Source organism: Sminthopsis crassicaudata, chromosome 2 (assembly GCF_048593235.1).
Source record: "Sminthopsis crassicaudata isolate SCR6 chromosome 2, ASM4859323v1, whole genome shotgun sequence".
Taxonomy (NCBI): Eukaryota; Metazoa; Chordata; class Mammalia; order Dasyuromorphia; family Dasyuridae; genus Sminthopsis; species Sminthopsis crassicaudata.
Genome location: NC_133618.1, coordinates 25,144,949 through 25,168,463, shown reverse-complemented (window position 1 = coordinate 25,168,463; position 23,515 = coordinate 25,144,949). Strand labels below are relative to the sequence as shown.

Sequence of the window (23,515 nt, the reverse complement as noted above, 5' to 3'; positions counted from 1 at the left end):
CCCACCAGACCTGTGAGGTGCAGAGTGTTGGTACCCCCCATCTTACAGATCAGGAGACAGGCTGAGACCGGTTATGTGACTTTACCAACACCACACAGCTAATGAGTGTCTGAGGCTGGATTTGAACTCTAGTCACGCCTTCAGATCCATGCTGTGTACACTGACGCCAGTAGACACCATCCCCTCGGTGAAGATGGGAAATTTAAAAGTAGGAAGGAATTTAGAGGCCAGTCCAGCTGAGGAAACTCCATGGAGTCCATGACGGTGATTTGAATTTTTCGAGGTCAGATAGTAAGAAACCAAGACAGAATTTGAATCCATGTCTTTTAAGCCAGTAGATTCTATTATATTCTAAAGTGCCTTTTGGAGGCTAGTTATGGGCTCCTTTGGGCTTATTTCTTCAGCTCAGGTGTGTTAATTTCTGCCCTGCCCAATCACAGGGTGGAGGTGGTGACCTCTCCTTTCTGGGCCTCAGTTTCCCCATCTGTCAGATGGAGAGGGTGGATTGATTCGATAGCTGTGGAGGCGCTTTCTGGCCCTGGAGCTGTCTGATTCGGGGCCTCTGGTCCCCTCTAAGGAAGCTTTCTACAAATGGGAGAGATGACCATTCTGACCATTCTCTTCATTAGAACACGCCACCTTTGAACTGGGAGCTACCTGGATCCATGGTTCCCATGGAAACCCCGTCTACCATCTAGCAGAAGAGAATGGTTTGCTGGAAGAGACAACGGATGGGGAGCGCAGTGTGGGCCGTATCAGCCTGTACTCCAAGAATGGCGTGGCCTACTACCTCACCAACCGTGGCCAAAGAATCCCTAAGGACGTGGTTGAGGAATTCAGCGATTTATACAACGAGGTGGGTGACGGGCACAGGGGATCTCGGGGTGGGGGCAGGGAAGGGGGCCTGGAGCTCCCCAAGCCGGAGAGTCGGGGAGCTAGAATTCGGGGGCCTGGGTTGTTCTTCACTTGCTGGGTGGCTGGGAATCTCCCCTGCGGGCCTTGGTTTGCCCACCCAGACTATCCTGCGCTTCCCAGGGGCCCCTGACAACTACCTGAAGGAAAAGGGAGCACAGTGTTTAACAAGATACCTGTTAGGATTACTAAGTGAGAACTCAGGTTGTCTGGATGGTGACAAGGTGAGAATTCAGGTTTTCTGGACAATTACAAGGTGAGAACTCAGGTTGACTTGATAGAGGGGGCAAGCTCATTGGCTGGGGTGGTTCTTCCCAGAAGCCCTTGCATTATCCCACGCCCATTCTCTGGGAGAATAAAAGAGAGGACTCTCAGAGAAAGAAGAAGACTCTGAATTGCATCAGGCTTGACGGGGCTCTCTGCAGGAAGGGAAGTCACTTCTTTGGACAAGAGTTAACAGCAACTGTCTGGAGACAACGGTTCACTACAGGAAGAAGAATCTGTCTGAGAGATTTGAGTAGACACAGCAGTTCTCTTCCTAGAGAGCGATCCGGCAGCTTCTGGAGACAACAGCACGCAACAGATACCTAATCGCCAGGGAAGGTTATTTTGATGTTTGTGTGTGTGACAAGAGAAACAGTAACAATACTTAGCAGGCAGGGAGCCTCTCAAGCCTGCAGAATGCCTTATGATCCTTCTGGCCCCTAGGGGCGCCATTGTGCAGAGAGCCCTGAGCCTGGAGTCCGAAAGACTCATCATCTTGGGGAGTTCAAATCTGGCCTTGGACATTAGCAAATCACTTAACTCCCTTTGCCTCAGTTTCCTCATCTGCCAAATGAGCCAGAGAAGGGAAATCTAGTATTTTTGCCAAGAAAACAGGTCACAAGAGTTGGATTTTCTCATTGGATGCTCACAAGAAACTTGGAAGGGATTTGCTATTTTCAAACCCATTTTACAGAGGAGGAAAACTGAAGCTAAGTGGTTTGTTGAGAGTCATGAAGCTCTTAAGCTTCTGAAGCAGGATTGGAATTCAGGTCTTCCTCACTCCATGTCTAACGCTAACCACTCCACCACCTGGCTGCCTTGCTAAGGAATCTCCTTGGTATGGGTAACCCTCAGTACCAGGGCAGATCCTTCCAAAAAGATCAGCCGCTTCTTGGTAACTCAGAGTCTTTGAGAGTGGCCTGGGACACTAAGAACTACCAAGACTTGGGCAGGTGACAGACCTAGGGTGTGTCAGAGGGACGACTTGGGATTCAGGCTTCTCACCTCCAAGGCCCATCTGCTGCCCTTTCCACCATCTGCCTTGTGATGTCTATGAACATTGAGCAAGTTATTGATATCCAAGTTACTGTTTGTGATTGAAAGAAATGGGGATCTTTAGCCATGAAGGATTATCCCCTGGAATGGGCTGCTGAGACTTGTGCTGCTTGGCTCCAGATTTCAGTTCGGTGTAAGGAAATGTTTCCTAGTGACTGAAACCTTGGAAGGGGGTGAGTTCCCTGACACTCGAGGTATTCAAGGAGAAATTGGATCACTACTTTTTTTGTCAGGGATTTTGTGGAAGGGATTCCTGATTGGGTAGGTTGTAATAAGTGATCCCAGAAGTCCCTCCATATGCTCAGATTTTCTGTTTCTATTATTCTCTTACCTATTTTGTACAAAGTCAAAAAAGTTGGGGGCAGGGAGGAAATCGGCCCTAAAGAAACTTATAATTGGTATTCTAATGATGAATAATACCTTGCATGGGTCATTTATTAAGAAAACAACCTTAACCTGGTTAGAATTAGATTCTAATCTGAGACTCATCCCCTGTGGAGGGAGAAGTGATCGATTTCTTGCTTGGGACCAAGCTCTGTGTGATCTGAGGAACTTAATTGCTTTGGGACTGGTTCCTCTTTTGTCAAATTAGGAGGTCCGGCTAGATGGTCTCTAAGGGCCCTTCCAGTCCTAACACGGTGGCTCCAAAAATTCTGTGGGAAAAGAAATTCCCCTCCCTGGTGTCCTTGAGCTCTGGGCCTGTGGGATTATCCTCACACCCACTAGGAAACTCATTTCCTCCTCCTTCTCCTTCTCTTTTTCCTTTTCTCTCTCTTTGTCTCTGTCTCTGTCTGTCTCTCTCTATATATATACATATATCTCCTCCTCCTCTTTTTCCTTTTCTTTCTGTCTCTGTCTCTCTATGTCTGTCTCTCTCCTCCTCCTCCTCTTTTTCCTTTTCTCTCTGTCTCTGTCTCTGTCTCTGTCTCTCTCTCTCTCTCTCTCTCTCTCTCTCTCTCTCTCTCTCTCTCTATATATATATATATATATATATATATATATATATATATATACACATATATCTCCTCCTCCTCTTTTTCCTTTTCTTTCTGTCTCTATGTCTGTCTCTCTCCTCCTCCTTCTCTTTTTCCTTTTCTCTCTGTCTCTGTCTCTGTCTCTCTATGTCTCCTCCTCTTTTTCCTTTTCTCTCTGTCTCTGTCTGTCTCTGTCTGTCTCTGTCTCTCTCTCTCTCTCTATATATATATACATATATCTCCTCCTCCTCTTTTTCCTTTTCTTTCTGTCTCTGTCTCTCTATGTCTGTCTCTCTCCTCCTCCTTCTCTTTTTCCTTTTCTCTCTGTCTCTGTCTCTGTCTCTCTATGTCTATCTCTCTCCTCCTTTTTTTCCTTTTCTCTCTGTCTCTGTCTGTCTCTGTCTCTGTCTGTCTCTCTCTCTCTTTATATATATATATATATATATATACATATATCTCCTCCTCCTCTTTTTCCTTTTCTTTCTGTCTCTATGTCTGTCTCTCTCCTCCTCCTCCTCTTTTTCCTTTTCTCTCTGTCTCTGTCTGTCTCTGTCTGTCTCTGTCTCTCTCTCTCTCTCTCTCTCTCTCTCTCTCTATATATATATATATACATATATCTCCTCCTCCTCTTTTTCCTTTTCTTTCTGTCTCTATGTCTGTCTCTCTCCTCCTCCTCCTCTTTTTCCTTTTCTCTCTGTCTCTGTCTGTCTCTGTCTGTCTCTGTCTGTCTCTCTCTCTCTCTCTATATATATATATATACATATATCTCCTCCTCCTCTTTTTCCTTTTCTTTCTGTCTCTGTCTCTCTGTCTGTCTCTCTCCTCCTCCTTCTCTTTTTCCTTTTCTCTCTGTCTCTGTCTCTCTATGTCTATCTCTCTCCTCTTCTTTTTCCTTTTCTCTCTGTCTCTGTCTGTCTCTGTCTCTGTCTGTCTCTCTCTCTCTTTATATATATATATACATATATCTCCTCCTCCTCTTTTTCCTTTTCTTTCTGTCTCTATGTCTGTCTCTCTCCTCCTCCTTCTCTTTTTCCTTTTCTCTCTGTCTCTGTCTCTGTCTCTCTATGTCTCCTCCTCTTTTTCCTTTTCTCTCTGTCTCTGTCTGTCTCTGTCTGTCTCTGTCTCTCTCTCTCTATATATACATACATCTCCTCCTCCTCTTTTTCCTTTTCTTTCTGTCTCTGTCTCTCTATGTCTGTCTCTCTCCTCCTCCTTCTCTTTTTCCTTTTCTCTCTGTCTCTGTCTCTGTCTCTCTATGTCTATCTCTCTCCTCCTCTTTTTCCTTTTCTCTCTGTCTCTGTCTGTCTCTGTCTCTGTCTGTCTCTCTCTCTCTTTATATATATATATATACACATATATCTCCTCCTCCTCTTTTTCCTTTTCTTTCTGTCTCTATGTCTGTCTCTCTCCTCCTCCTTCTCTTTTTCCTTTTCTCTCTGTCTCTGTCTCTGTCTCTCTATGTCTCCTCTTCTTTTTCCTTTTCTCTCTGTCTCTGTCTGTCTCTGTCTGTCTCTGTCTCTCTCTCTCTCTCTATATATATATATACATATATCTCCTCCTCCTCTTTTTCCTTTTCTTTCTGTCTCTGTCTCTCTGTTTCTCTCCTCCTCCTTCTCTTTTCCCTTTTCTCTCTGTCTTTGTCTCTGTCTCCTATTCTAGTACAGGAAGACAACATGTCAGGGGGAAGGAGGAGGAAAAGAGTACTTCCAGAAGACTGCAGGAAGTGACCCGTTGGCCACGCTGGTTCCCAGAACCAACCAATGACTAGTCTGTCACAGGCATTTGGGAGAAAGGAGTAAGCTTTCTTACTCCACCCCCTTATCCCTTATCTACTTAGATTTAGGAAGGGCCTTTCAAAGTCTGATGCCCTTATTTTACAGATGGGGAAACTGAGGCTCAGAGAGATTATATGATTTAGGTTCATAGATCTAGAATGACCAGAGACATTAATGGCCATTGAATCCTGCCCCCTAATTTTTTTGCAGATGAGGAAACAGGCATTGAGAGATTAAGGAATTTCTCTAAAGTCATATGGCTAGTAAGTAATTGAGGTCTTCCTGACTTGAAGTCCAGGGCTCAATCCACAATACCATGGGGCTGCCCTTTTTGACATAGTTTGGAGATTGTTGTTTCATTAAACCTGATCAGCTGACTCTCCATGGCACTGAGGGAAGGGGAAGGGTCTCATCAGAAACCATTCCTCCCTTCCCCCATTCTCTTATCTCCTGTTCTCTAGATGGCTCACGTTTATCCTTGAGTTCTCACCAGAGAGAGTGCTGGGAGGGGGCCTGCGGCCCACAGCTTTGGACTCTTTGGAGAGAGATACGTGCATAGACCCATGTGGGCCCCGGCCAAGGGCTTCCTGGTGGGACTGGGGACAGTCACGAAGCCTTGGAGGGAGAGACCCCTAGGTGACCTAGAGAGGCGGATTTCTTTTTCCCACTAAAATCTTAGAGACGCCCTGTCTAAGAGTCCTTAGGGAGCTTTAGTCTAACTTGTTAATTTTATAGGGAGGAAACGAGTCCATTGAGATTAACTGATATGTTCAAAATCCCGCAGGGAATTTCAGTTAGAATCTGAACCCGGTCAGGACTGCTTCCTCTTAAGGTTCAGCCAGGACACATCAGGAAGATGGGAGAGCTGTCCCTCGGTGGGCTGGGCCACCTTGGAGGTGGAGGGCTTCCCCTCCCAGAGAGGACTGCTTGTGAGATTTTTTAAGTGGGGGGGGTCCTTTGGAGGTAAGCGTTGGACTAGTTGGCCACTGTGGTTCCTGCTGCGCTTGGGGTTCTGGGATGTAGTCACATTTCTCAGCCCCTGGGCTAGTATAGGGAGAAACCCCTTACGGAGACTTCTGTCTGATCTCACATCTCTCAGGGATGTCCTGACTTTCTGGGGGAGGCAGCACCCTTCCGTAGCCACCCACCCACTCACAAATGCATAGCCTGGTCTTTAAGAAAAAACAAGAGAAATTAGTTTAGTGGAATTAAGTAGGCAAGTGCTTCGGGGCTTAGATGAACAGACACACTGTCCAGAGGAGGAGACTTGGTTTTGATACCTGCAGGAAGCTTGGATTGGAGTTGAGGCAGGGGAAGGGATGCAGACATACAGCCAGGGAGGGTGTGGCTGGACTTCCGGTTCTGTAGTGTGTGTGGGGGTGGGCGGCCTGATTAGCTCCTGGGGTCCTCAGTTTCCTCATCTGTAAAATGAGGCAGTGGAAGTGGTGGGCACTTAAATGCTTTCCAATTCCAGATCAATGATCCCGTGACTGCTTCCTGCTGTCATTATTTTGTCCCTCTGAACTGACTCGGTTTCCTCATTTAGAAAAAGAGAAGGTTGCACGGGGTGGCTCTGAAGCGCCTCCTAGCTCTAGTCCTTTGGTCTCAGGGGCTGGACTCGGCCTCGCTGGCCCCTTTGAGCCCCTGGTGGGTGAGCCTGTGGGTGATGGAGGCCCTTCCATTTCCCAGCCTTCACGCTGCTCTCTTACTCCCCTCAGGTCTATAACCTGACCCAAGAGTTCTTCCAGAGAGGTAAACCAGTCAATGCTGAGAGTCAGAACAGTGTGGGCGTTTTCACCCGAGAAGAAGTGCGGAATCGCATCAAAGCCGAGCCGGATGATTCCGAGGCCACCAAACGCCTGAAACTTGCCATGATCCAGCAGTATCTGAAGGTGGGCGGGGTGGTCTCTGGCCACTCCCTCTGTGGCAATGGGTGGGGTGCCTGGCTGGGGCTCGAGCCAAGGCCGCCGAACTAACTTCCACACTGAGTCTCTTCTTGGGTGACTGCCAGTCTCTGTGGGCTGGGTGGTAGGGGGAGGGCAGCGGGAGGAGAGCCATCCTCGCCCCCCGAGCCTTTGTAGGGAGGTCAGCTCTTGGTCTCAGGAAAGCTTTGGCCTGATTGGGGGGGGGGGTCCTCCCAAGCCACTACAGGTGCCCTTTCTCTCAGGGGGCATCTCCCAATGGGATGGGATAAATCAGAGACAGCCTAAATCGCCATGGAGTCCCAAAGGGAGACCCAGAGGGGCTCAGTGGGTACTGCCAGCAGCACGTGGACGGCGACTCCCTGTGGAGCATTCTGGTCATTGCACCGGCTGCCTCCTGCCCATGGATACCGCCATTATCTCATTCACGGAGACACCGGGCAACCTTTACCTACTAAACCTTAGCCTGGCCGGTGTGGGGGATATCGGCTGACCCCCCTTCCTTTGGTCCCTCATTGGGGAGCCTTTGCCGTAGTGCCAGCCCCCAGCCCAGGCTCCTGTCAGGATGGCCCCTAACTCTGGGCGCCCCGCCCTGCGGGACTGTCGGGGGTCCTGGGGCCGTGCTGACTTGGGCCCTCTGTGACCCCGGGACCCCAGCTCCTTCCTCCCCGCTCCCCTCACTCTGTCCCTTCCTCCTTCAGGTGGAGAGCTGTGAGAGCAGCTCCCACAGCATGGACGAGGTGTCCCTCAGCGCCTTCGGGGAGTGGACGGAGATCCCGGGCGCTCACCACGTCATCCCCTGTGGCTTCATGCGCATCGTGGAGCTGCTGGCCCAGGACATCCCGGACCGCGTCATCCAGCTGGGCAAGGCGGTCCGCTGCGTGCACTGGGACCGGGCGGCGGCCCGGCGCGGGGGCCCCGAGATCGAGCGGCTGGCCGACCACAATAACGACACCTCCGAGGAGGGCAGCGACGAGCCCCGGGAGGACCGCGGCGAAGGAGGCCGGGAGGAGGGGAGCCAGTGGCCGGTGGCCGTGGAGTGCGAGGATTGCGAGGTGATCCCGGCCGACCACGTGATCGTGACCGTATCCCTGGGCGTCCTCAAGAAGCACCATTCCACCCTCTTCCGGCCGGCCCTCCCCTCCGAGAAGGCGGGGGCCATCCGCCGCCTGGGCATCGGCACCACGGACAAGATCTTCCTGGAGTTCGAAGAGCCCTTCTGGGGGGCCGAGTGCAACAGCCTCCAGTTCGTGTGGGAGGACGAGGCGGAGAGCCGCAGCCTCACCTACCCCGAGGAGCTGTGGTACCGCAAGATCTGCGGCTTCGACGTGCTCTACCCGCCCGAGCGCTACGGCCACGTGCTCAGCGGCTGGATCTGCGGGGAGGAGGCCCTCGTCATGGAGAAGTGCGACGACGAGGCCGTGGCCGAGATCTGCACCGAGATGCTGCGGAAGTTCACAGGTGGGCGGCGGGAGGGCCGGACTGCCTCTCCCAGCAGTCACCTCGTGGGAGGCCCCAGGCGTTCTCGTCTCTCCGCTGAGGAGCGGACAGGCCGAGCTGGGTGGGCCGGGGCCAGAGGCAAGGGCCTGAGTGTCAGCGGACAGGCCGAGCTGGGGGGGCCGGGGCCACAGGCAAGGGCCTGAGGGAAGACCCTCCCCCTGCTGCTGTTTGTATCTGCCCAGTTGGGTCCTGCCCATAAAGTTAGAGAGGTGGGTCTGATGGTCTCTAATATTCCTTCCAACTCAATCTCATAAAATTAGGTCCTAAGTACAAAATTGGAAATGGATCCAATGGTCTCCAAGGTCCCTCCCAGCTCTTAATCTCTAGTCTTAGGACTTTGGTCAGCTCATTTCACCTTTACAATTCAGTTTCCTCATCTGCAAAGGACTGGACTAGATGGTCTCTGAGATCCCTTCTAGTCCTGGATTATGATCGTCCTGTAGGGCCTGTCCAAAGGGCGGGGTTTATCCCAGGGTTCCAGGGTTCTCTGCAGGACCAGGATCTGAAAACTATAGCCCCATCTGGGGGACCTTACCGTGGTAGTGCCTGAGTCTGCTCCTCTCCCTAGCTCCACTTTTGACTGCCAGGACTAGCTCCCTCTTGAGTCTGCAGGCCGCCCTCTTCTCCGCTGCCAGAGGTCACAGAGATTTTTGGCCCTGATTCTTCACATAGTACCTCCCGCTAGACAAGTGGGATATGCTGCGAGACCCTCTGGATGATGGGGTTTAGGAGAGAAAAGTCCCCTCCCCTCTCCTTGCTGGCACAGGCACGTGCCATGGAGCCACTTCTTGTCTCAAACACAAACTCGTAGGCTCATCTTTTTAACGACCATCAAGATTGAGGTTGACCTCTGGCCCTCCCAATAGTCACATGTCTTAGGGGCCCTCCTTCTGGCTTTTTAATGGGATAGCAGAGTTTATACTTTGTTTTAACGCCCTAACCCGTCATTACCTCTGTAACTTGCTCCTTATGTGTTTATAGGAACCAGTCCCCTTGCATTCTAACGATGATGATGATGATGATGATGATGATGATAACAATAATTTGTATTTTGTGCCAGGCACTGTGCTAAGTGTTTTAGAAATAGTATGCCATTTGATCTTAAAAGCAAAACAACTTTAAGTTGGCAGGTGCTATTTTTGTCCCCATTTTACAGTCAAGGAAACCAAGTCACAGAGGTTCAGTGACTTTCCCAGTTTAGAGAGTGGGAGAATTGGTCTGTAATCCAGATGGTTTAGCTCCAGTTGGGGCTCTCACCTTTGCGCTTACCCTTTCATTTCCAAGACTCCTGGTTTAGGTCCATATGTATTCCCTCCTCCTGGGCCTCCTTTTTTATCCATCTTAAAAAATGAGGTTGGATGAAAAAAGCCTTCCCTTCATTACAACTCCCCTGAAACTTAACAGATGGTCGCAGATTGCCGCAGCCGACCTGCTGATGAGTTCTCCAAACTTAGCCAGGCTGGTCATCGAATGTTGGGCCTGTGGCCCCTCTCGGCCCATCCTTAGAGCCTTTCCAGCTTGTTAGGTTTAGGATGGCTTGGCGTCCAAGAGCTCAGGGAAACCAGGGCAAGACCCTCGAGAGAATTGTGGTGGAGTTAAAGTGGTCCCAAAAAGGACAGCAGGAGAATTCTCTTATCAAAGCAGCTAATCCCATCCTTTCCTGAATGTCCAGCATGAGCACCACGCTTAGCCAAATCAGAGCTCTCATGGCTCCTGCCACACACATCTATACATCCCACCTATTATCCCAACAGAGCTTCACATCGGGGGGTATATTATTGGCACCTATTTGGGGAAAAAAGCTCAGAGTTTCAGTGAATTATGGGTAGTGGATGGGCCAAGGAGATCATAAATTTAGAACCAAAAAAGACTGAGAATAAATCAGCCAGCCAGCGTGTATTGAGCCTCTCCTGTGTTCTAGCATGCTGCCGGATGTTGGGGATACCAAATAAAATGGAGGCCAATTCCTGCCCTCTGGGGCCTTGAGTCTAGCTAGGGGAGACAGCATAACTGCATCTAGACCTCTAGAATTATACAGCGTGTTGAGGGTGGCCAAGGCCTGGCAGCTGGGATGAGCTGGCCAGGGAAGGCCCCTTGTAGGACATGGTGCTTCCCTGAGTCTCTAAGGAAAAGCTTTCTGAGGGAGGGTGGAGTTTTTTCTGACTTGCCCATGTAGGTAATAAATGGCTGGGCCAGTGGTTGAAGCCAGGTTTTGTGACTCAAAATCCAGTATTTTGGGGGGCCAAGATTAGATTCGGGGCTGAAGAGGACATTAGGACAGTATAAATTTCTCTTTTTCGAAGATGAGAAACTGAGTCTCAGAGATGCTCAGAGGCCCACTGTCACCAGGAAGTAAGGAGTAGACTGCAATCTAGGTACTCTCCAGCTCTCTTCCCATTGTACCATCCTGCCTCTAATCCATTGGGACTTTCTTCCCTCCTCCATGCTTCTTCCCTACCATCCCTGAGGTGGCCACTGTGGGTCAGGGAGTTTCCTCAGCCTTCAGACATCCCCCAGGCTCCACCTCTCACCCACTCCTCTTGTGTGGATCCCCAACAGGGAACCCCGACATCCCGAAGCCTCGTCGGATCCTCCGCTCCTCCTGGGGCAGCAACCCCCACTTCCGCGGCTCCTACTCCTACACCCAAGTGGGCTCAACTGGGGCTGATGTGGAGAGACTAGCCAAGCCACTGCCTTATACTGAGAGCTCTAAGACAGCGGTGAGTGGGTGCCCTCCTGGATGTGGGAGGGAGGAAGGGGGGGTCTGTTCCTAAGTATTTATGGAGCCCCCAGAGTGATTGCTGTGGAGAAAAGCATGAGAAAAATCAGTCTCCATCAAGGGCCAACTTGGACTCTAGACTCAAATACGTGCTAATTAGAGAGTGAGCTAAATCCCATCAGTTTTCCCAGATACCCACCCTGGTAAGAATCCCAGACTGTCAATCAATCGTTTATTAAGCACCTACTATGTGCCAGCTCGGGGGACACACAGAACAGTAAGCACCTTCCCTCAAGGAGCTTACCTTCTAACGGAAAAGATAATGTGTCTGTCCATAGAGACAGTGTATGGGTCGATCATTGAAGGGGGGACAGAGGAAGGAGACTGCTTGAAGACAGAGGCCCGGCAGATTCCCATATTGAGGGCTGTTCCAGCTCTGAAGTCTGGGGAGGATCCAGGGGAGCTGGAGAGCGTCCCCGGGAGGCCGACTGGGATGGTGAAGGGCGCCGGGGAGGTCATGACATTGGAAAACCTGGGGATGTTTGGCCCAGAGAAGAGAAGGCTCTTCCCAGAGACCCGATTTATATTTGGCCGAAAGATTAGTCTCTTTCTGCACTTTTGGTCGCCCCAGGAAATTGCGTTTCCATCACTGGGGGCTTTCCGGTCCACGACGACGACTTACCAGTCACGTCAGTGTGAGGATCCTTGCTCAGGCACGGGCTGGATGTCCGGCCGCCCTTTGGGAGGTACGGGTGTTCTCCTGTTGCCTCATGGGACAGGCGCTAGGAGCGAGTTGGGACAAAGGAGGGGGCGCCCCTCTCCCCGGGAGGCGTCTGACTGCTTGCCACCTTGCTGTCTCTTTCCAGCCCATGCAGGTCCTGTTTTCTGGGGAGGCCACCCATCGAAAATACTATTCCACCACCCACGGCGCCCTGCTCTCTGGCCAGCGGGAGGCAGCCCGCCTCATCGAGATGTACCAAGACTTTTTCCACCGCGGGACCTGAGACGCTTCTGGGCTCAGAGAGTCCGTGCCTCGGGACCCCTTTCCCAGGCCTTTCCTTCTGCAAGGCCCCTGGGATTATTTTTTCTGATCCTGAGAAAATTGATTTTTTAATCTTTTTATTTTTTTTTTTTAATGCAGAAGCTTCAACTGATTTTACCCAGGGCATCCCCCGTAGCTTCCTTGTACTCTGTACTGTACCTTCTAACAGGGCTGTGCTGGGGGTCCATTTCTAACCCTCCGACTTAATCTCTGCCCCCTCTGATTGGCTGTCTGGTGCCTCTCAGTTTCCTCTCCTTCCCCGCTCTGTATTGTAAGTGCCTTCGATACTTTTGGAATAAAAGAGGTGTCTGAGCCTTTCTCCGTCCGTCCATTCCTTCCTTAGCCATCCATAAAGCTGCAACTGATTCCTTAGATTTGGGGGCTGTATTTTACTCTTTTTGATCATCAGGTTCTCCTTAAAAATCAAGTTTAAAAAATCACGTTTAACTCCCTCGAGTGGGAGGCAGGACCTGGGCGACCCCGACTGCCGATCAGGAGCCCCCGAGTCAGGGGGTCTCGGGCCAGGGCGGTTGGTGCGGGTTAGTGACCGAGGCCAGATGTAGAGGGCGGATTGGTCAGAACTCGGTCTCTGTTGGGCTTCCAGACCAGTCTTTGTTCTTGCTCAGAGTGAGGCAAGTTTTGGGGACGAAGTAAAGCTCTGAGGTTTAAGCCCAGATTTGAGCTGTGACCCGGAGCTAAACCGGGCGGCCTGTTCTCAGACCTGACCCCCGTGGGGGAAGGGCGGCTGTTGGCTGATGGACTCGCACTCTACAGCACCATGGGCCCCGGGTGCTGGGATGATGGACGGGCAGGGGGCGGGACCACGGGATGTGATCCAGAGGCGGGGCTGACGTCCTCCCATCCTTAAAGGAGGAGCCCTCAGCCTTTTCCAGGGGGCTGGGCTGCGGCTGCCCCCGGGGTACACGGACCCAGGTCCTGAAGGGGAGCTCCCTGAAGGAGGGGGCTTCCCCTCCCCCGTTCTCCTTCCATGCGGTTTTCAGACATCGGAGAGAGCAAGGACAAAGGGTCCTCTCTGACCCCGGCCTGGGCTCGGGGGCACAGAGGGGTCAGAACAGGAGGGCCCGGAGGGAGGAGCATTGTCCTGCCCCAAGAAGCCGCTACTGGCATGGGAAAGAGAGCACCTGCAGTGTGTCCTTGGGACCCTGTGGGGTTCTGGACTTTGGCTTCCTCATCTGTAAAATGGGCACATAATGAGCCGGGAGCCGTGTTTGCAGACCCGGGTTTTGCATTCGGCCTCAGACACAGCCGCGGGGCCTTAGGCAAACCACGTGACCTCCAGCCTCAGTTTCCTCGTTTGAACAATCCTCACCTTTCGGAGAGCGCCGTGAAGGGCTCTGAACGCCTAAAAGTGCTTGTAAACGCAGGCAGGTGGTTGTGAAGACTCTTAATCAGAATAAAATGGAACTCTGCGTCCCGGGGTTGCCCTAAGGAAAGGGCTTCAGAAAGCGTGTAAACATAGAAATCCCAGGGGTTGTCAGAGCCTCTGGTCTGATGGGGGTGGGGGTGGGGGTGGGGGCGGGAGGAGACGGCGCCTCCCCCCCAACCCCCGGCTTTGGAACAGCTCGTTCTCCGCCCCCTCCCCCCCCCCCCACACTTTGTCTGGCTGCCTCGCCCCGTGCTCTGGGTGGGCTCAGAGGCGAGCGCTCCGGCGCCACCTGCCGGCCCTCACGCAGCATCACCCATCCCCGCCCCCCCCCCCCCATGGGGCATTCCCGGGGTTTCTCAGGCCCGTTCGCCGGCTGTTTGGCCCGTCTGCGCATGTCACTGCGGCCCTCCCGGCACCCTCCGCGGGGCGGCCCCCCACCGCGCTGAGTGGGGAGGGGCTCTCGGAGGATGGCCGGGGAATGATGGGCCCATGCCGGAATCAGCGCCGGAGACCCTCGGTGGGGGTGCAGTGGTTCGGGCGGTGGCCTCCGAGTCAGGAGGAACTCGGTTCAAATTCCGTCCCAGACAAGTCTGAGGGCGAGTCACAGGCGCTGCCTCGATTTCCTCCTCTGTGCAATGGGGACAGTCCCACCTCCGCCGGGAGGTCCGGAGGAAACAAGGGGCAAAGTCACAACGAGGGGGTTTCGGGGGGCCGGAAACGGGGAGCCTGAGGCCGCGGGCCCCGCGCCAGCCTGAGGCTCCCTGCCGCCCCGCTCCCGGGCTCCCCGGGGGCTCCGGCCGCTGCGGACCCCGTCCCACCTCTGTCCCTCAGGTCTCTGGTTCCGCTTTCCCGGGCCAAGCGGGAGTGTTCTCTCCGGCGGCCACGAGGGGGCGCAGGGGGCAAAGCGCCGCACCGGAGTCTGGAAGCGCCCAGGCTGTCGCCCTTACCTGCGGGGGTCACGTGCAAGATCCCAGGAGACCCGAGACGACCAAGCGCCTGGGAAACCTCGGAGAGCTCTTCTGTCCCTGATCATTGCGTCCAATAGTGACGTCCAGTTATTATTGATAAGTGTGGTTAATAATTAAAACGGAATCGTTAATAATAACTATTATTACTACTACTAATAGAAACAACACAACTACTGGTCACTACTGGTCCCGAATAGTGCGACAATTACTGATAATGTTACAGTGTAATGCTGACCGGCAAGAAGAGCATTAGGGATCGTGTGCCCGTATGTTAGACACCGTTACTACTACCAATAATGCTAATACTCGGACCGATAATCAGGCTGTCCTGTCATCAGTACAACTAGCACTCACAGCGCTCCCTGTGTACCGGACGGACACACAAAGGGAGCCAAAAGTTCCAGGGACTCGCCATCTCCCGGGAGACAGCTATGGAGGCGTTGACGGACAGGGCCGCAAATAGCTAAAGAAGTGTAGATTCTAGAAACTTACGGAAATAGTGATTTTTGTCCTGAGCAGTTGGGACTTGCCCAGGGTCACGCAGCCGGAAGTGCTAAGTGTGGGAGACCAGATTTGAACTCGGTCCTCCTGACTTCAGGACTGGGGCTCTAACCATTTTTTAGAGCTGGAAAAAATAACAGAATTCATCTGGAAGAACAAAAGGTCAAGAATATCGAAGGAAGTAATGAAAAAACGCAAAGGAAGGGCCCAGCCATCCCAGATCTAAAAGTCTCTTTGAATGGCAGTCATAAAAACTAGTTGATGCCGGCTAAGAAATAGAGTCAGAGGAAGAGGTTAGATCCGCGAGACTCAAGTCAGCGACTCCGGCGCTCTACTGTTCGATGAACCGGACGCTTCAGCTTGATGGACAAAAACTGCCGGGAGACTGACAGTGCGGCAGAAAAGAGGCTCTGACCAACATCTCACGGCAAATTCCAGGATACGGCCAAAATGAGGAGTAAAGTGAGGAGAGCGAGAAATCACCGACCCGGCCGCTCTGTGGAGAGGGGAAGAATTTATGACCAAACACAGAGAACATGATGGAATGCAAAGTGGGTAATTTCAATTCCATGAAAGTAAAGTTTTTGCACAAATAAAACCAAGGCAACTATGATGAGAAAGCGGGAAACAATGTTTACAACCAGTGTTTCTGTTAAAAGCCTCTTTTCTCAAATGTGTAGAGAATCAAATCAAATTTATGAAAATACAAGTCAGTTCCCAATTGATAATTTGTCAAAGGATATGAACAAGCCGTTTTCAGATGAAGAAATTAAAGTTATCTACAGGCATATAAATGCTTTAAATAACTATGGATTGGAGAAATACAAATTAAAACAACTCTTGAAGTACCACCTTATATCTATCAGATTGGTTAATGGGATGAAACAAAGAGAGCTAGATGTAGAGGATGGAGGAAAATTGGAACACTAAGGCGTGGTTGGAGTTGTGATCGACCCCAGTCATTCTGGGGAGAATTTGGAATTATGTCCGAAGATCTATAAAAAGCAGATGCATAGTTTGTGTAGCAATTAATCTAGGAGCTCGTATTATAATATATAATATATTTAATATATATAATAATATATAATATATAATATAATTAATCTACTAGAGCTCGTAAAAGAGATCATAAAAAATGGAAAAAGACCCACATGTACAAACATGTTTATTATAGTCTCTCTCTGTGTTGGCAAATAATTGGAAACTGAGAAGAGGCCCATCAACTGGGAAACAGCTGAACAAATTGTGACATTAATGTAGCAGAATGCTATTGTTCTATGAGAAATTATAATCTGGCATGTTTCAGAAAAGCCTGGAGAGAATTACAGGAACTAATGCAGAGTGAAGTGAGCAGAACCAGGAGAACGCTGCACACGGCACCAGCAGTGTTGTGGGGATTTTGCTCTTCTCAGCAATATGATGATCCGAGACATTTCCAAAAGGCTCATGATGGAAAATGCTGTCCCTCTCCACAGAGAAAGAACTATGGAGCCTGCATGAAGATACTGTTTTCACTTTTTCTGTTGTTTTCTTCTTTCCTGTGGTTTTCCCTTTTTGTTCTGATTCTTCTTTCACAACATGGCTAATGTGGAAATAGGTTTAATATGATTGTCCGTGTATAAGCTATATCAAATTGATTGCCATCTTGGGAAGGAGGGAGGAAAAAATGGAAATCAAAATATTATCAAAGTAAATGTTGAAAACTAACAAATTTGACAAATATATAGAAATATATACACATATTATATATATATATATATATATATATATATATATATATATATATATATATATATACAGAAAGAGAGGGAGGGAGGGAGGAAGGGAGAGAGACAGAGGGGGAGAGGGAAGGAGGGAGGGAGGGAGGGAGAGAGAGAGAAAGAGAGAGAGAGAGACAGAGACAGACAGAGAGACAGAGACAGAGAGACAGAGAGAGACAGAGAGACAGAGACAGAGAGACAGAGACAGAGAGAGAGAGAGAGAGAGAGAGAGAGAGAGAGAGAGAGAGAGAGAGAGAGAGAGAGAAGGAGAAGGAAAAGGAAAAAAGGAAATAAATACTGGAAGGGAGGATAGAGTTGTGAAAGACCTTTAGCTAATATTAAGAGGAGGGAAGAGGGTACCCTAAGCGAATTGCCTCGATTTTTCCAGTGAACTCTGAAGCGAGGTTCTCAGCTGAGAGGGGAAGGAGAGGCCTTGGGACACGAGAGAAGGATGAAAAGGTTGGACAAGCCATTACGTGGTAAGATACATTTGAGAGGTGTAGAAGAACTTGTTGCAGAAGTGAAGACAATTGAGATCATGTAACATAAATTTATAAATTATTTAGCATGCCCTCAGGATTTTTCCAGCTCTTTTAAGCAGCACTTTAAGTGGCTAAAGGTGATGAATGGTTGAAGCAATCCAGATTTGGGTTCTGGGAGGGAATAATGGTGAAGACAAGAAACTATTATTGAATCGAACAGATGTTGAGCTTGTGGTACATTCAGACCTCAAGATATTTTTCAGATAAGTCAACAGTCATTTACTTACTAGACTGATATAGAGTCACACCTGCATCATCATTTTTTGAACCCTAGTGTAAGACTACTAAGTTTCACTTAAATGAAATTGGCTCGATGCTCTATTCTCTTGAGAAGTTTTGGGATTCCGATGGTTAGCCAGCATGTTAGCCACCTCTCCCAGCTTTGTGACATCTCTGTTTTCATTCAAGTCACTGACAAATACATTTCCTAGTCCATGACCAAGGACAGATCTGTGGGACATTTTATTAGAGACTTTGTTCCCACTCACGTGTCAGTCCATTGATGACTATTATGTCAGTCTTACCATCGAATCAGTTCTGAATTTGTTTCCTCGAACTGTTGTCTGGCCCATATCTCTCCAGCTTTTCCACAAGGATAAAGAGAGACCTTATCAGCCAGGTGATGCGATCTGACACACGGGCTGCAAAAGTGCTCCTGGATATGATATGCCATTTGGATTGGAGGGGCTAAGGGAGCCCCTATCATGAAGTCATTGTGTCCATTCAAATGGGGAGGAATAAAGACCTGTTCTAGGGCCTTCACCACGATACTAGCACACACATTTATGATAAGTATATATGTATGCACATCAGCCTATGTCCAGATACAAATTAAGGGCAAACATGACACATCTCTCCATTCTTACTTACTCATAATGATTCTCTTCCAATCCAATCCAATCCAATCTAATTTCATCCTATACAGTCCAATCCAATACCTTATATTTCTTCCCATCTTTTCAACATTTTCATTTAATCTAATATTTCTTGCTCTCTCATGACATCATTGATTTCTTTTTAGTACATTTTAATTTTCAAGAACTATTTCTTGGGTAAGATTTGTTGTGGTCTGTTTTAAATTATTTGCCTTCTAATTATTTTCCTCAAAAGTTTTTTTATTTCATTTTTTAAAATCCCTTGATTTATTTCTTTTTCATATTTACTTAGTTGTTGGAGGAAGTCTGTCATTTTCTTTTGACATTAGAAGTTGTCAGGGTTGTTCTTTCACCTTCTGGGTTGGATTTTTGGATATCTTTGAATCTACAATAATTATTTGTAGTAGTCCGTATCTTTTTCAGTTTACTAGTTTCTTGAGTCTTACTTGAAGAATTAGGCCCTTTTGTTAGGCTCTGTTTCTGGTGCACTTTGTTGGGAGTAGTTGATCTTAACATGTATCACCGATTATATACCCTAGTGTTAGCCTTCCATTCCCCCAATCTTTGAAGTTTGGCACTGGGAGGACTTTAATGATATCTCAGGAGATCCCAGGACCCATATCATTATCCAGGTCTGAGTACTGGTGCAATCAAAGGAACAGTAACTACATTGGTCCCTATTGCTCCTGTTTCCCTGGGGCTTCCCTTCCCTTCCCTAGAGAGCCTACTACTTTCATTACCTCTGGATAGAGATTTTGCAGCACTGACTGCATTTTCCCATCTATTGTGATATAAAATCCTCTCTATCCTAAAAGACCTTAAGACCACCTTAATGTGGTCACAAGACAAGACAAAGGGATATTGTGGAAAGAACATAAAGAACCCAAATTTGAATTTTACTTCTGACACTTACTAGCCACGTGTCTTTGAATAAGGTACTTTTCATCCATAAAATGAAGATATTGGGTTAGTCGGTCTCTTAGTTCCTTTGCAGATCTGAGAGCCTATAATTCTATAACTAGCACACATATAAAGAGTGAATTTTCCTTCATTCCCATTTTGGAAATGCCAGGCCTCCAGGCTATGTGGAGGAGGTGCTCATTTTGCTCTCAGCAGTGCAAACGTCCTGATTTCTAACTTCTTCAAAGACCAATTGCTTTTCCTGACATTTCTTGGACCCTTGTGTTGGGCTGGTCTCTTATCATCATCCTTGGTCTCTCCTGTGTTTGAGTTACCCCAAGTGAGCCGAATGTATCTCTGACCCCATCTGTCCCTCAGAATAATCGATAAGACGGACTTTTCATTGGACACTTTCCCTTCACACTGCTTCCCACTTTCCTTTCTGATCTAATTTCAGATCACTCCTCATCATGTCCTGTCTGTACTGCTTGAACTGGGTTTTTAGCTGTTCCTGGCTTGGCACCCCAGTTGTGTGTATTCCCCCTTTCCCCTGCCATTTTTTTCTTCTCTCCTCTGCCTTAGATTCCCTACGATAATGAATTTCCCAAGAATCCTTCCATTCCTTCCAAGCTCAGCTTAGGAACTGCCTGCTGGATGAGGACGTTGTCACACCTCTCAGAGCATAGTACTAGCATAATTACAAAGTAATTTTGGGTATTCTGTATACAGTTTTTATTCCCTTGCCTGTATCCTTCAGTAGAATATAGATTCTTTGAAAGCAGGGACAGTTTTCTTTTTATCTCCATATTATGGCTCAGTGCCTTGTACATTTCAGGCATGTCCAACTCTTCATGACCTCATTTGGAGTTTTGTTGGCAGATACAGGAGTAGTTTGCCAATTCCTTTTACAGCTCATTTTATAGATAAGAAAACTGAGGCAAACAGAGTCAAGGAGCTTGCCAAGGGTCTCACATCCAGGAAGTGTCTGAGGGTGGATTTGAATTCAGGTCTTCCCGATTCTCCCTACTCCACCCCCACCTGCTAGCTGCTCATTGTACATAATTTAAAAAAATTTTTTTTGAATAGTCAGCTGAGAGTAGCTAAATCAAGAGGAGAAAAGCCTTGTAGACTTGTCCTGATGTGAGCAAGGAAGGTAGTAAGTGACCTTAAAACATCAGAAGCTTTGGGGAATCGGAGTGTGGCAGACAAACAGCCACTTGTTGCACGTAGGTTGCCTTATCTAGTAGCGATGTCCTGATCCCAATCGGCTTCTCCACTCATCTCAAGTCTCCTGGATCCTGGCACTCTCCGGAGGGGAGCGCCAATCTGCCTGTTTTATTTTTTGATGTTTGCCCTTCTCCTAACACAAATGCCCCCGTCCCTCCCCAGGGCTCTTCCTAATCACTGGCAGGCATCCCCCTTTTCTCCATCCCTCTCCCATGATTCAGAAGACTGGGTTCCCTATAGCGTCATATAGTGGCAAACGCCTGGAGTGAGGGAAGGACACTTTTTTCTCATTCATAGGGAGACAAGAGAAGCCTCCCTACCCCCACCCCACCCCATATTTATCTCCTCAATATCCAGAGCCCCAAATCCCACCCAGTCCCATAGTGCAGCCATACTTATTCTGTGTTTCACAGGAGACATAGTCCAAGCAGAGAGAGCCGTTCAATCCTCTGGCCAGCATCTGGTTTTAAGATTCACAGGAGTCACAGAAAGAGGGGAACCCCCCACCCCACCCCAGACATTCCTTCCAGGGAGGGAGGACATATATAACTAAGTCCTTAGGGGGTCAGACAGGCTGGGAATAGAACAGGGTCAGGAAGAGCTTGGAGAAAGTGCTGGGGACCAGGTCCCTCATGAGTCATAAGTGGTCTGGTCTCTGTGGTGTAATGGAAAGAGTGCTCCACTTATAGCCGGAAGAGCTGGGTTCAAATCCCTCGTTAGACACTCCTTAGCTGTGTGATCCCAGATAAGTGACTTAGTCTCGAGGTGCCTCAGGTCCCCATCTGTAAGAATAATGATGATTCTTTCACTATCTATCTCCCATGGTTGTGATTCCTCCTGACATCTGCCCAACTCATGTTATACTGGAAGTCTTTTCTAGTCCTAGTCCCCTAAGTGGCACTAGTGTGCCTCTTCCCCAAATCACCTGTCTCTCTCTGTCTGTCTCTGTCTGTCTCTGTCTGTCTCTGTCTGTCTCTGTCTGTCTCTGTCTCTCTCTGTCTCTCTCTGTCTCTGTCTGTCTCTCTCTCTCTGTCTCTCTCTGTCTCTCTCTGTCTGTCTCTCTCTGTCTGTGTCTGTCTCTCTCTGTCTGTCTCTCTCTGTCTGTGTCTGTCTGTCTGTCTGTCTGTCTGTCTCTCTCTGTCTGTGTCTGTCTCTGTCTCTGTCTCTGTCTGTCTCTGTCTCCCTCTCTGTCTCTGTCTCTCTATCTCTGTCTCTCTGTCTCTGTCTCTCTCTCTGTCTCACTCATTGTCACACAGTAAGTGTCAAGTGTCTGAGGCCAGATATGAACTCAGATCCACCTGATTGCAGAGCCAGTGCTCTATCCACTGCACCACCCAGCTGCCCCATTCATTTTCTATCTATATGTTTACATTGTTTCCAACAATGCTTTTGAGGGGAGGAATAATTTCATTTTTGTCTTGTATCTCCAGTGCTTTTCAGCGGGGTGGAAGTAGCAGGGCACCCTGGGGGAGAAATAGGAGGCAGCGTGTGCCAGGCAAGTCAAACCCTCACCAGCTTAACCCCAGTCTCTCCTCAGACCCTTCTGGAGATGGTTTAGAGTTCTGAAGCGAGAGCTGAGGGATAAGCCCTGATTCCAGCCCAGCAGCCCCAGTCATCATCCTGGGGAGCATCCTGGGGAGATGCAGCATTGCCACTATTACCGAACACCCAGAAAGGAAAGTCTTTGCCCTAATGTACTTGGCACAGACAAATGGTTCAACATCAGAAACTAGTTTGTTTAAGAACATCTGTTTTCCTCTTGCACCCTAAGGATCATGAGATCTCTCTCTGCATGCCAGCTGAGAGCTTCCACATGTGTTGAATCCCCTGTTAGAATACAAGTCCCTTAAGAAAAAAGAAGGGCTACTTTTCTAGTTGTATTCCCGGCCTAGTGCTTTGTACATATTAAGTGCTTAATAAATACATTTTTTCCACTCATAGTGCCCAGCATATCATTAGGCACTTAATAAATTCTTCTTGATTGGTTGAATAGTGCTATACAAATATGAATATGTTACTAAGGTGGGTAATTGGATTCCACTTCTGATTTGTGGGAATAGTGTTGGAACTTGCTAGATTACCTCTGGAGTACTTTTCATCTCTCTCTCTCTCTCTGTCTCTGTCTGTCTCTCTCTGTCTCTCATTGTCTCCCATTTTTTTTTCCTTTTTTTCTCTCCCATTTTCTTCCTTTCTCCTTTCTCCTCTTCCCTCTACTCTCTTCTCTCTGATCCTTCTCTTCCCCTCTTCTTCCTCCCTCTCCCTCTCACCCTATGATATTAAAAATGACCATAGTTTCTTCCTGTCACTTTAAGTGCACGTGAAATTGAAACTGGTAAGAAGCTAGTGCTGAGGGGGCTTAAATTTGAATCTAAAGGGACCTTAAAGACCATCAAATTCAGTTCCATCATTTTACATGAAACAGACCCAGAGAAATTAAATGACTTTCCCATAGTTCTACATATAGTATTACTATTGGGAGCACCGAGATGGTACAGGCTTGGAGTCAGGAAGATATCCGTTCTTAGACACTTAATAGCTGTGTGACCCTGGCAAGTCGCTTAACCCTATTTGTTTCCGTTTCCTCCTCAATAAAATGAGTTGGAAAGGGGAATAACAAAATACTGTATTATCTTTGCCAAGAACATCACCCCAAAAGGTCATAAAGAGTTGGACATAATCAAAATGACTGAACAATTACTACTACTATTATTACCACTTAGCTAGAATGTATATATCATTTAAACAACTCCAAAACTCTTTATTAATATTATCTACTTTTATTCTCCCTGAACTGTGAGGTATTATTATCTACATTTTTCACAGGAGGAAGCTGAGGTAGACAGTATTAAAGTGATAGCCCCGGGTCACACAGTTGGTGAGTGTTTGAGACATGATTTGATCTTGGGTCTTCTTGACTCTAGTTCCAGTGACTGATCCATTGTGCCATTTAGTAGAGCTGAGATTTGAACCCAGATCCTCTTTCTCTCAACCTAATAGTGCTCTTTCACTGCTGGTCCAGCAGCTGCCCAGGTTTAAGGCTGTGGGGTAGCCTGGCTCCCTGGCAACAGCTTCAATAGATGAGTACTTCAAGGGGTTGGAAGGGCTTTTGAAAACCCCAAAACTCTTGAGAGTTTCTTCCTCTGTAAAGTGCCAGTAAAGTGTCCCCCAGTTCTAAAGCTGAGATCTGTTCA

At 48.6% G+C, this 23,515-nt stretch overlaps 1 protein-coding gene across 1 annotated transcript in view; it reads left to right on the top strand.

Annotated features, from left to right (window-relative positions):
* SMOX (spermine oxidase) overlaps positions 1-12,482 on the top strand; it is a 38,532-nt gene extending 26,050 nt beyond the window's left edge. Inside the window, exons 3-7 of the mRNA XM_074285481.1 lie at positions 625-856; positions 6,700-6,873; positions 7,605-8,364; positions 10,963-11,123; positions 11,989-12,482. Of these exons, the coding sequence (XP_074141582.1) occupies positions 625-856; positions 6,700-6,873; positions 7,605-8,364; positions 10,963-11,123; positions 11,989-12,126 (1,465 nt within the window). The 3' untranslated portion in view covers positions 12,127-12,482. The remainder of the gene's footprint in view (positions 1-624; positions 857-6,699; positions 6,874-7,604; positions 8,365-10,962; positions 11,124-11,988) is intronic.
* Positions 12,483-23,515: the final 11,033 nt, after the last annotated feature.